The sequence below is a fragment of the Salmo salar genome, chromosome 05 (assembly GCF_965601325.2).
Source record: "Salmo salar chromosome 05, fSalSal1, whole genome shotgun sequence".
In the NCBI taxonomy this organism is placed as follows: Eukaryota; Metazoa; Chordata; class Actinopteri; order Salmoniformes; family Salmonidae; genus Salmo; species Salmo salar.
In genome coordinates this window covers 4897690-4910828 of record NC_138295.1, presented here as the reverse complement: position 1 = coordinate 4910828, position 13139 = coordinate 4897690, and the positions used below count along the sequence as shown (strand labels likewise).

The 13139-nt window shown below is 43.6% G+C and overlaps 1 protein-coding gene across 1 annotated transcript in view; it reads left to right on the top strand.

The window, feature by feature from the left end:
* The window catches only part of LOC106604111 (RING finger protein 44), a 56265-nt gene extending 45812 nt beyond the window's left edge, over positions 1-10453 (top strand). Inside the window, exon 11 of the mRNA XM_014198512.3 lies at positions 5452-10453. Coding sequence (XP_014053987.1) covers positions 5452-5514 — 63 coding nt within the window. The 3' untranslated portion in view covers positions 5515-10453. The remainder of the gene's footprint in view (positions 1-5451) is intronic.
* Positions 10454-13139: the final 2686 nt, after the last annotated feature.

Genomic DNA, 13139 nt, shown 5'->3' with positions numbered 1-13139 from the left:
TACACTACTTTTGACCAGGCTGGCACCCTATTCCCTATATAGTACACTACTTTTGACCAGGCTGGCACCCTATTCCCTATATAGTACACTACTTTTGACCAGGCTGGCACCCTATTCCCTATATAGTACACTACTTTTGACCAGGCTGGCACCCTATTCCCTATATAGTACACTACTTTTGACCAGGCTGGCACCCTATTCCCTATATAGTACACTACTTTTGACCAGGCTGGCACCCTATTCCCTATATAGTACACTACTTTTGACCAGGCTGGCACCCTATTCCCTATATAGTACACTACTTTTGACCAGGCTGGCACCCTATTCCCTATATAGTACACTACTTTTGACCAGGCTGGCACCCTATTCCCTATATAGTACACTACTTTTGACCAGGCTGGCACCCTATTCCCTATATAGTACACTACTTTTGACCAGGCTGGCACCCTATTCCCTATATAGTACACTACTTTTGACCAGGCTGGCACCCTATTCCCTATATAGTACACTACTTTTGACCAGGCTGGCACCCTATTCCCTATATAGTACACTACTTTTGACCAGGCTGGCACCCTATTCCCTATATAGTACACTACTTTTGACCAGGCTGGCACCCTATTCCCTATATAGTACACTACTTTTGACCAGGCTGGCACCCTATTCCCTATATAGTACACTACTTTTGACCAGGCTGGCACCCTATTCCCTATATAGTACACTACTTTTGACCAGGCTGGCACCCTATTCCCTATATAGTACACTACTTTTGACCAGGCTGGCACCCTATTCCCTATATAGTACACTACTTTTGACCAGGCTGGCACCCTATTCCCTATATAGTACACTACTTTTGACCAGGCTGGCACCCTATTCCCTATATAGTACACTACTTTTGACCAGGCTGGCACCCTATTCCCTATATAGTACACTACTTTTGACCAGGCTGGCACCCTATTCCCTATATAGTGCACTACTTTTGACCAGGCTGGCACCCTATTCCCTATATAGTGCACTACTTTTGACCAGGCTGGCACCCTATTCCCTATATAGTACACTACTTTTGACCAGGCTGGCACCCTATTCCCTATATAGTACACTACTTTTGACCAGGCTGGCACCCTATTCCCTATATAGTACACTACTTTTGACCAGGCTGGCACCCTATTCCCTATATAGTACACTACTTTTGACCAGGCTGGCACCCTATTCCCTATATAGTACACTACTTTTGACCAGGCTGGCACCCTATTCCCTATATAGTACACTACTTTTGACCAGGCTGGCACCCTATTCCCTATATAGTACACTACTTTTGACCAGGCTGGCACCCTATTCCCTATATAGTACACTACTTTTGACCAGGCTGGCACCCTATTCCCTATATAGTACACTACTTTTGACCAGGCTGGCACCCTATTCCCTATATAGTACACTACTTTTGACCAGGCTGGCACCCTATTCCCTATATAGTACACTACTTTTGACCAGGCTGGCACCCTATTCCCTATATAGTACACTACTTTTGACCAGGCTGGCACCCTATTCCCTATATAGTACACTACTTTTGACCAGGCTGGCACCCTATTCCCTATATAGTACACTACTTTTGACCAGGCTGGCACCCTATTCCCTATATAGTACACTACTTTTGACCAGGCTGGCACCCTATTCCCTATATAGTACACTACTTTTGACCAGGCTGGCACCCTATTCCCTATATAGTACACTACTTTTGACCAGGCTGGCACCCTATTCCCTATATAGTACACTACTTTTGACCAGGCTGGCACCCTATTCCCTATATAGTACACTACTTTTGACCAGGCTGGCACCCTATTCCCTATATAGTACACTACTTTTGACCAGGCTGGCACCCTATTCCCTATATAGTACACTACTTTTGACCAGGCTGGCACCCTATTCCCTATATAGTACACTACTTTTGACCAGGCTGGCACCCTATTCCCTATATAGTACACTACTTTTGACCAGGCTGGCACCCTATTCCCTATATAGTACACTACTTTTGACCAGGCTGGCACCCTATTCCCTATATAGTACACTACTTTTGACCAGGCTGGCACCCTATTCCCTATATAGTACACTACTTTTGACCAGGCTGGCACCCTATTCCCTATATAGTACACTACTTTTGACCAGGCTGGCACCCTATTCCCTATATAGTACACTACTTTTGACCAGGCTGGCACCCTATTCCCTATATAGTACACTACTTTTGACCAGGCTGGCACCCTATTCCCTATATAGTACACTACTTTTGACCAGGCTGGCACCCTATTCCCTATATAGTACACTACTTTTGACCAGGCTGGCACCCTATTCCCTATATAGTGCACTACTTTTGACCAGGCTGGCACCCTATTCCCTATATAGTACACTACTTTTGACCAGGCTGGCACCCTATTCCCTATATAGTACACTACTTTTGACCAGGCTGGCACCCTATTCCCTATATAGTACACTACTTTTGACCAGGCTGGCACCCTATTCCCTATATAGTACACTACTTTTGACCAGGCTGGCACCCTATTCCCTATATAGTACACTACTTTTGACCAGGCTGGCACCCTATTCCCTATATAGTACACTACTTTTGACCAGGCTGGCACCCTATTCCCTATATAGTACACTACTTTTGACCAGGCTGGCACCCTATTCCCTATATAGTACACTACTTTTGACCAGGCTGGCACCCTATTCCCTATATAGTGCACTACTTTTGACCAGGCTGGCACCCTATTCCCTATATAGTACACTACTTTTGACCAGGCTGGCACCCTATTCCCTATATAGTACACTACTTTTGACCAGGCTGGCACCCTATTCCCTATATAGTACACTACTTTTGACCAGGCTGGCACCCTATTCCCTATATAGTACACTACTGTTGACCAGGCTGGCACCCTATTCCCTATATAGTACACTACTTTTGACCAGGCTGGCACCCTATTCCCTATATAGTACACTACTTTTGACCAGGCTGGCACCCTATTCCCTATATAGTACACTACTTTTGACCAGGCTGGCACCCTATTCCCTATATAGTACACTACTTTTGACCAGGCTGGCTCCCTATTCCCTATATAGTACACTACTTTTGACCAGGCTGGCACCCTATTCCCTATATAGTGCACTACTTTTGACCAGGCTGGCACCCTATTCCCTATATAGTACACTACTTTTGACCAGGCTGGCACCCTATTCCCTATATAGTACACTACTTTTGACCAGGCTGGCACCCTATTCCCTATATAGTACACTACTTTTGACCAGGCTGGCACCCTATTCCCTATATAGTGCACTACTTTTGACCAGGCTGGCACCCTATTCCCTATATAGTGCACTACTTTTGACCAGGCTGGCACCCTATTCCCTATATAGTGCACTACTTTTGACCAGGCTGGCACCCTATTCCCTATATAGTACACTACTTTTGACCAGGCTGGCACCCTATTCCCTATATAGTACACTACTTTTGACCAGGCTGGCACCCTATTCCCTATATAGTACACTACTTTTGACCAGGCTGGCACCCTATTCCCTATATAGTGCACTACTTTTGACCAGGCTGGCACCCTATTCCCTATATAGTACACTACTTTTGACCAGGCTGGCACCCTATTCCCTATATAGTACACTACTTTTGACCAGGCTGGCACCCTATTCCCTATATAGTACACTACTTTTGACCAGGCTGGCACCCTATTCCCTATATAGTGCACTACTTTTGACCAGGCTGGCACCCTATTCCCTATATAGTACACTACTTTTGACCAGGCTGGCACCCTATTCCCTATATAGTACACTACTTTTGACCAGGCTGGCACCCTATTCCCTATATAGTACACTACTTTTGACCAGGCTGGCACCCTATTCCCTATATAGTTCACTACTTTTGACCAGGCTGGCACCCTATTCCCTATATAGTACACTACTTTTGACCAGGCTGGCACCCTATTCCCTATATAGTACACTACTTTTGACCAGGCTGGCACCCTATTCCCTATATAGTACACTACTTTTGACCAGGCTGGCACCCTATTCCCTATATAGTACACTACTTTTGACCAGGCTGGCACCCTATTCCCTATATAGTACACTACTTTTGACCAGGCTGGCACCCTATTCCCTATATAGTACACTACTTTTGACCAGGCTGGCACCCTATTCCCTATATAGTACACTACTTTTGACCAGGCTGGCACCCTATTCCCTATATAGTACACTACTTTTGACCAGGCTGGCACCCTATTCCCTATATAGTACACTACTTTTGACCAGGCTGGCACCCTATTCCCTATATAGTGCACTACTTTTGACCAGGCTGGCACCCTATTCCCTATATAGTGCACTACTTTTGACCAGGCTGGCACCCTATTCCCTATATAGTGCACTACTTTTGACCAGGCTGGCACCCTATTCCCTATATAGTACACTACTTTTGACCAGGCTGGCACCCTATTCCCTATATAGTACACTACTTTTGACCAGGCTGGCACCCTATTCCCTATATAGTACACTACTTTTGACCAGGCTGGCACCCTATTCCCTATATAGTACACTACTTTTGACCAGGCTGGCACCCTATTCCCTATATAGTACACTACTTTTGACCAGGCTGGCACCCTATTCCCTATATAGTACACTACTTTTGACCAGGCTGGCACCCTATTCCCTATATAGTACACTACTTTTGACCAGGCTGGCACCCTATTCCCTATATAGTACACTACTTTTGACCAGGCTGGCACCCTATTCCCTATATAGTACACTACTTTTGACCAGGCTGGCACCCTATTCCCTATATAGTACACTACTTTTGACCAGGCTGGCACCCTATTCCCTATATAGTACACTACTTTTGACCAGGCTGGCACCCTATTCCCTATATAGTACACTACTTTTGACCAGGCTGGCACCCTATTCCCTATATAGTACACTACTGTTGACCAGGCTGGCACCCTATTCCCTATATAGTACACTACTTTTGACCAGGCTGGCACCCTATTCCCTATATAGTACACTACTTTTGACCAGGCTGGCACCCTATTCCCTATATAGTACACTACTTTTGACCAGGCTGGCACCCTATTCCCTATATAGTACACTACTGTTGACCAGGCTGGCACCCTATTCCCTATATAGTACACTACTGTTGACCAGGCTGGCACCCTATTCCCTATATAGTGCACTACTTTTGACCAGGCTGGCACCCTATTCCCTATATAGTGCACTACTTTTGACCAGGCTGGCACCCTATTCCCTATATAGTACACTACTTTTGACCAGGCTGGCACCCTATTCCCTATATAGTACACTACTTTTGACCAGGCTGGCACCCTATTCCCTATATAGTGCACTACTTTTGACCAGAGTGCGATGGACAGGTTAACACCCTTTTCTTCTTCTATTTTTTTGTCTTCCTTCTAGACCAATCGCACTTGTCCAATCTGCCGGGCGAACGCGTCAGAGGTGCACCGCGAGGTGGAGTGAGTGATACCCAGGCTTTTGGGGATCTTTGATTGGAAAGCAGCACAAAACTAAACCCACAGAGTCTGTCTTAGCGCCTGCCTCGGCCTCAGCCTGCCTGGGGACTCCTGCCACCTACCTAGCCTGCCTGCGTCCCCTCCACCACTACTCCTGCCACCTACCCTGCCTGTGTCCTGCCCCCCTCCCCCCAACACAACTACTCCTGCCCCACCTCAACAACAATAAGCAATCTAAGATTGTATGTTTGAAGCCCTTCCCTCGGTTGTACCTCTGCTGTGCTTCTACTGCTGCATCTGATGAAAAGGCTTACTGCCTGCTACCAACACATAGCCACAGAGTTGTCCTGTCAGTCAGTCTGCCTGTCAGTCTGCCTGTCAGTCTGCCTGTCAGTCTGCCTGGGATAGCCCATTCATCCACCTCCTCGATCTGCTCCTCTGCCTTGCCCCAGTGTTGCAGATTCCAAAGATGTGACCTACCATATGTTGTTATCGTCGTAGGGCTTTTACGTTTACAAGTTTTTTTTTTTGTTCATTTATTTTTTTGTTATCTTGTGGTTTTGGTTAGTTCTTTGTGACAGAGGTGAGTTGGGAGTTTCCTGCATGGGGGGGGGGGGGGGGGGGAGGACCTGGTGGAGCGGAGAGAGGGGCGTCACACGTTGTTCAATCAGCAAGCCAATAATAGGAACGCGGTTAAAACTGTAGGGAGACTAGACCATTCCACTGGCTTGGAGGAGAAGCCTGGCTGACTGACCGTCATAGTACTGTAGGGAGACTAGACCATTCCACTGGCTTGGAGGAGAAGCCTGGCTGACTGACCGTCATAGTACTGTAGGGAGACTAGACCATTCCACTGGCTTGGAGGAGAAGCCTGGCTGACTGACCGTCATAGTACTGTAGGGAGACTAGACCATTCCACTGGCTTGGAGGAGAAGCCTGGCTGACTGACCGTCATAGTACTGTAGGGAGACTAGACCATTCCACTGGCTTGGAGGAGAAGCCTGGCTGACTGACCGTCATAGTACTGTAGGGAGACTAGACCATTCCACTGGCTTGGAGGAGAAGCCTGGCTGACTGACCGTCATAGTACTGTAGGGAGACTAGACCATTCCACTGGCTTGGAGGAGAAGCCTGGCTGACTGACCGTCATAGATGCATGTTTGTGTAGGTGACTGATGGGCAAAAAGTGTCCTGTCAATAATGTATGTTTTGCAATAATGTATTGATGATTTCAATAGTTTGTTCCCTGTTTTTGTTTGTTGTTTTTTTCAATCTGCTAATTGTGAAAGTGTGACTTGCTGTGGTTAAAATTAGCCTGAGGTTATGGACACATCTGGCACTGAGAATGATGGTCCATCACGACCTGTTGGGGACATATCCGCTCCTCCACGCCCTGTTGTTCCACACTGTGATACACAACTGACTGGACTGAGGGATGGATGGATGGATGGATGGATGGGTGGAGGAAGAGGAGAGATTATGCTGTGGAGTTTACTTTGTTGTTCTGGTGAAAAGGAAGGATCCTCAGATTGGCCCCCAGAGAGAGGAGAGGAGAGGAGAGGAGGGGGGAAAAAAAGCACTGCCTCTCTTTGAAGTCATCTGCTCTTTCTGCACAATGACCACATCCATCCTCCTCGCCAACGTTGGTCCTCTGGGAAAACCTGTGTGTGAGAGAGAGAGAGAGAGTCTGCTAGATTCTGGGCAACACTGAAGGATTTGCATAGACTGTTGATTTAAAACTAGCAATATTTTAACCAAGTATCGCCACAACATTTTAAATGAAAAAAAAAAATAATAACAATCAAAAAACAAGCAAACAAAAACAAGGAATGCTGGCTCACCCAGAGAGAGAGGGGTGGGTGGGTGGGGGGGTTCTGCTGCACCTCTGCATCGATGAGGGGGACAGGAGGGGGCCTTCACTACCCCAGCATCACCCACACTGACTGACTGCTGCTTTGGAGGTTGATACATAAAGCAGTATGTGCAATGAGTGATGGGTTTAACGTGGACATTTTTCTTCCTGTTTTTGGAAGAATCAGGCTTTTATCTCTTTGTTTGTGAGCCAAATATTCAATATTACATATATATATAATATATATATATATATATATACTCTTTCAAGATTTCAGATATGCCTTCTCAAGACCTTGATAAGCACAAAAATATTATTACTTACTAATCTTTAAAAAGAAAAAAAAAATCCCTTTGTCATTTCCACTTGTTTTTAAGAGTATAGTTTTTAAATGGTATTATTTATTGGTTTTAGCTATCTTAGAGACAACGTGTTAAAAGGACAAGGTCAGAGCACTAACATGGAAGCGTGTGGTTGAATGGTATGTGTTCTGTTCCAAAAGGCAACTTAACTTGGTCAGGTCTTGTTGTTAGGCCGTGCTAACTAATGGGTGTTGTAAAAGATTCATGTTGTACGCTGCATAGCTTCAGTGTGAAAAGCTTCTCGATAATCGTCTTGTTTTGAAGACAAAAGAATGTTTTTAACTCCCTGTTGTAAACATCTCTAGTGACCTGACAAGACAGACGCTCTGGTCCCAGCTGAGCTGACTGTACTTTTCACAGTGATGATCAGAACAGGAAGGGGTTGGAGACAAAGATGGAGCGCGAAGGGAGGAGTGGTGTTTGGTAGAGTGATACTGTTGGACATCTATAGGATTTGTGTCCCAAATGGTACCCTATGTAGTGCACTACTTTTGACCAGGGCCCATAGAGACTAGTGCACTATATATATATATATATATATATAGTAATAGGGTTCCATTTGGGACTGTCCTCATCTTTGTTCAGATTTCCAAAAAGGAATGTTGTTGGAGTAAAAAAAAGAAAAATCTATAAAATGTTACTTCGGGTGTTTTTTGTAAGTGTTGTGTGAGTAGGGGGACTCCTTTCTATTCCCAACTACACCAATAAGCACTGGTGGGCAGATGTAACTTTTAGGATGGACATTTTGCTTTCTTGTGTAAAGGGACCGTGCCATGTTTTTTCTATAGCGAATGTGAGTCTCTTTGTGACGTGTGTGTGTGTTACCACCTTTTGAAGAAGAAGAAGAGAGAAAAAAAGCCATCTGGATGAGTTTAAAGTAAAAACCCACAGCTTTGAGAGTTAATCTGTGTACATATCTGTTCACTGGCATATTAAAAAGAAGTAAAAAAAAATCCCTCAGGGCTTCTCAGTATATAAGAATAAGGAAAACTGTCTGTTTTAATGGGACAGATACCATGAAAGGTTTGGTGGTGGATTTCAATTTTTCTTGGTTGTTTTCCTCAGCCCATGCATATTTTTAATGTAATCTATTCAAATACAAGTAGTAATAATAATAATAATAATAATTGTTGAATTATAAAATATATATTTTTTTTTGCCAGAGTAGGTGGATATTGCATCATGTAATCATACATTTAGTTTGTCTTCTTGAACAACCACACCACCCACAGACATGTATAGTTACATAACGGTTAGGATCCAATTTTAAAAACGTGCCATTGATGCACACTATCCTACCTAAAAAAAAAAAATACACTTCCGAAACAACTCTAAAGGTGTTTGCATGATTTAAAAAAAAAAGTGAATAAAAAATAAAACCAAGTGTGTATTTTCAGTGAAAGATATCTAGACATGGGGGGACGGTGGACTATTTAACAGTGCACAATATGCATGTCCGACCAGGTCCCAAGTCCCAACTGGTTTTTATCTAGCTCTAGTTGGCTTCAGGTTCCGTTGTTCAGATGGTGGAGTTTCGTTAATGCTCAGCTGATAACTGCCATGCATTGTACTGCACACGTTTGTAACAGAACTGAATCACTACAAGATTTTATTTTGCGCTTTATTAAAATTAAAAGTTGCCTGGACTTGGAACTGGGGAGAAATCCAGGATTTTAAAGTTAAAGTTTGGTTATAATATGTCTGCTATGTTGTTATCGCCTCAGATAATAAACATGTCTAGAACCTAATTAACTGAAAGCCATAGTTAAAAAACCATTCTGATCTGCTTTAGGTGTGATGCTGTTTGACATGAGGATCTGATCGGATGGATCCTTTGAGCATGTTGCTATGCTAATAGCCTTAAAATGGTCAGTTACATTCAACACAGTTAAAGGACATTTAAAAAAAAAACAAAAAAAATATACATTTTAGTCAAACTAATAACCTCCTACTTTATTCTCAATGTAGATTTGACATCTAGATAGCTTTTATTTACTTATTGAAACATCTATTTGGCAGGTTTTAATGACCATATTGTAAAGGCTGAAGTCATTTTAAAATCAAAACATAAAGGACAAATGAAAATAGAATCTTGTAGTCTTTCTGTGATCCAATTTAATTAATAATCTCACAGCTTGTGTGGCGCAAAGGAAAACAAATAGAATAATAAAATGGTGTTCCAATAATAAGCAGCTAAAATAATTTTATTTAGGATTTGATTTCGTGGTTACGCCGTAGATTTCCACTGTTTTCCAATGATCTGTTGCTGTGGTGGGAATAATGGTCTGTTTACTGATTCTACTGCTCCCTCCAGCTTCTAGGGGGCTCCACCCAACAACAGGCCAGGGCCAGGGGCATGTTCGGTGTTAGAAACCAGATGTTTGCTTTGGTACTTGCACATTTACAGTTACCTCAATTTTGCCATGTTTGGATTTAAAAAAAATAATAATAATAATATCTAATATATTATATATATATATATTAGGAAAATGGTTCTTAATGCTATGTTTTCATTCCATTGGAATCACATTGTTTGTAGCATTTAACTAGTTATAGTGTATTATATATACAGCTGTACTGATTGACATTTTTCAGATTTGTACTTTTTTAAACTGAAAGTTGCTAGTTTTGCTTTACCGAGTCGTGCAATCATTTATTTTTTATTTTTATCGTGGCTGATTTGAGAGTGTTGTTCACTAATAAATGTATGATGTATACCAATATTACAACTGCCCCTTTGCCTGTTTTCACTGTAATTCACCATTAGAGTTCACAGAAAGTTGTCATGAATGCTAGTATGGAACCCTGTTCCCTATATAGTGCACTACTTTTGACCGGAGCCCTATGGAACCCTGTTCCCTATATAGTGCACTACTTTTGACCGGAGCCCTATGGAACCCTATTCCCTATATAGTGCACTACTTTTGACCAGAGCCCTATGGCACCCTATTCCCTATATAGTGCACTACTTTTGACCGGAGCCCTAGGCTCTCATACTGTGCCAAGAAAAGGAATGTGATCTTGTGAGATCAGGATGAACATAGCATGGCAAAAGTTAAAAATAAACTTTCTTCACAGCCAACTATTATTCTATGAGACATTTACTAAGAGGTTAGTGTAATACGTTTGTTTCCTACATACACTACATGACAACAGTATGTGGTCACCTGCTTTTCCAACATCTAATTTCAAAATCATGGGCGTTAATATGGCGTTGGTCCCCCTCCCTTTCCTGCTATAACAGCCTCCACTCTTCAGGGAAGGCTTTCCACTAGATGTTGGAACATTGCTGCTATAACAGCCTCTGCTCTTCAGGGAAGGCTTTCCACTAGATGTTGGAACATTGCTGCTATAACAGCCTCCACTCTTCTGGGAAGGCTTTCCACTAGATGTTGGAACATTGCTGCTATAACAGCCTCCACTCTTCAGGGAAGGCTTTCCACTAGATGTTGGAACATTGCTGCTATAACAGCCTCCACTCTTCAGGGAAGGCTTTCCACTAGATGTTGGAACATTGCTGCTATAACAGCCTCCACTCTTCTGGGAAGGCTTTCCACTAGATGTTGGAACATTGCTGCTATAACAGCCTCCGCTCTTCTGGGAAGGCTTTCCACTAGATGTTGGAACATTGCTGCGGGGGACTTGCTTCCATTCATCCACAAGAGCATTAGTGAGGTCGGACACTGATGTTGGCCGATTAGGCCTGGCTCACAGTCGGTTTTCCAAAGTCTTCATTCCCAAAGGTGTTAGATGGGGTTGAGGTCAGGGCTCTGTGCAGGCCAGTCAAGTTCTTTAAAAAAAAAAAAAAATAATTCACCTTTATTTAACCAGGTAGGCCAGTTGAGAACAAGTTCTCATTTACAACTGTGACCTGGCCAAGATAAAGCAAAGCAGTGAGACACAAACAACACAGAGTTACACATGGAATAAACAAACATACAGTCAATAACACAATAGAAAAGAAAAATAGACAAATCTATTTACAGTGTGTGCAAATGTAGGGAGGTAGGCAATAAATAGGCCCTAGAGGTGAAAATAATTACAATTTAGTATTGACACTGGAGTGATAGATGTGCAGATGATGATGTGCAAGTAGAGATACTGGGGTGCAAAAGAGCAAGAGGGTAAGTAATAATATGGGGATGAGGTAGTTGGATGGGCTATTTACAGATTGGCTGTGTACAGGTACAGTGATCGGTAAGCTGCTCTGATAGCTGATACTTAAATTTTGAGAGGGAGATAAAAGACTCCAGCTTCAGAGATTATTGCAATTCGTTCCAGTCATTGGCAGCAGAGAAATGGAATGAAAGGTGGTCAAAGGAGGAATTGGCTTTGGGGGTGACCAGTGAGATATACCTGCTGGAGCGCGTGCTACGGGTGGGTGTTGCTATGGTGACCAGTGAGCTGAGATAAGGTGGGGCTTTACCTAGCAGAGACTTATAGATGACCTGGAGCCAGTGGGTTTGGCGATGATTATGAAGTGAGGGCCAACCAACGAGAGAGTACAGGTCGCAGTGGGGGGTAGTATATGGGGCTTTGGTGACAAAACGGATGGCACTGTGATAGACTGCATCTAATTTGCTGAGCAGAGTGTTATTTTGTGAATGACATCGCTGAAGTCAAGGATCGGCAGGATAGTCAGTTTTACCAGGATAATGTTTGGCAGCATGAGTGAAGGAGGCTTTGTTGCGAAATAGGAAGCCGATTCTATATTTAATTTTGGATTGGAGATGTTTGATGTGAGTCTGGAAGGAGAGTTTACAGTCTAACCAGACACCTAGGTATTTGTAGTTGTCCACATATTTTAGGATAGAACTGTCCAGAGTAGTGATGCTGGACGGGTGAGCAGGTGCGGGCAGCAATCGGTTGAAGAGCATGCATTTAGTTTTACTTGCATTTAAGAGCAGTTGGAGGCCTCGGAAGGAGAGTTGTATGGCATTGAAGCTCGTCTGGAGGTTAGTTAACAGTGTCCAAAGGGCCAGAAGTATACAGGAGTTCTTCCACACTGATCTCAACAAACTATTTCTGTATGGACCTCGCTTTGTGCATGGGGACATTGTCATGCTGAAACAGGAAAGGGCCTTCCTCAAACTGTTGCCACAAAGTTGGAAGTACAGAATCATCTAGAATGTCATTGTATGCTGTAGCGTTAAGATTTCCCTTCGCTGGAACTAAGGGGCCCGAACCATGAAAAACATCCCCAGACCATTATTCCTCCTCCACCAAACTTTACAGTTGCCACTATGCATTGGGGCAGGTTTCGTTCTCCTGGCATCCACGAAAACCAGATTTGTCTGTCGGACTGCCAGATGGTGAAGTGTCACTCCAGAGAACGCGTTTCCATTGCGCCAGAGTCCAATGTGCGGGGAACTTTACACCACTCCAGCCGATGCTTGTCATTGTGATCTTAAGCTTGTG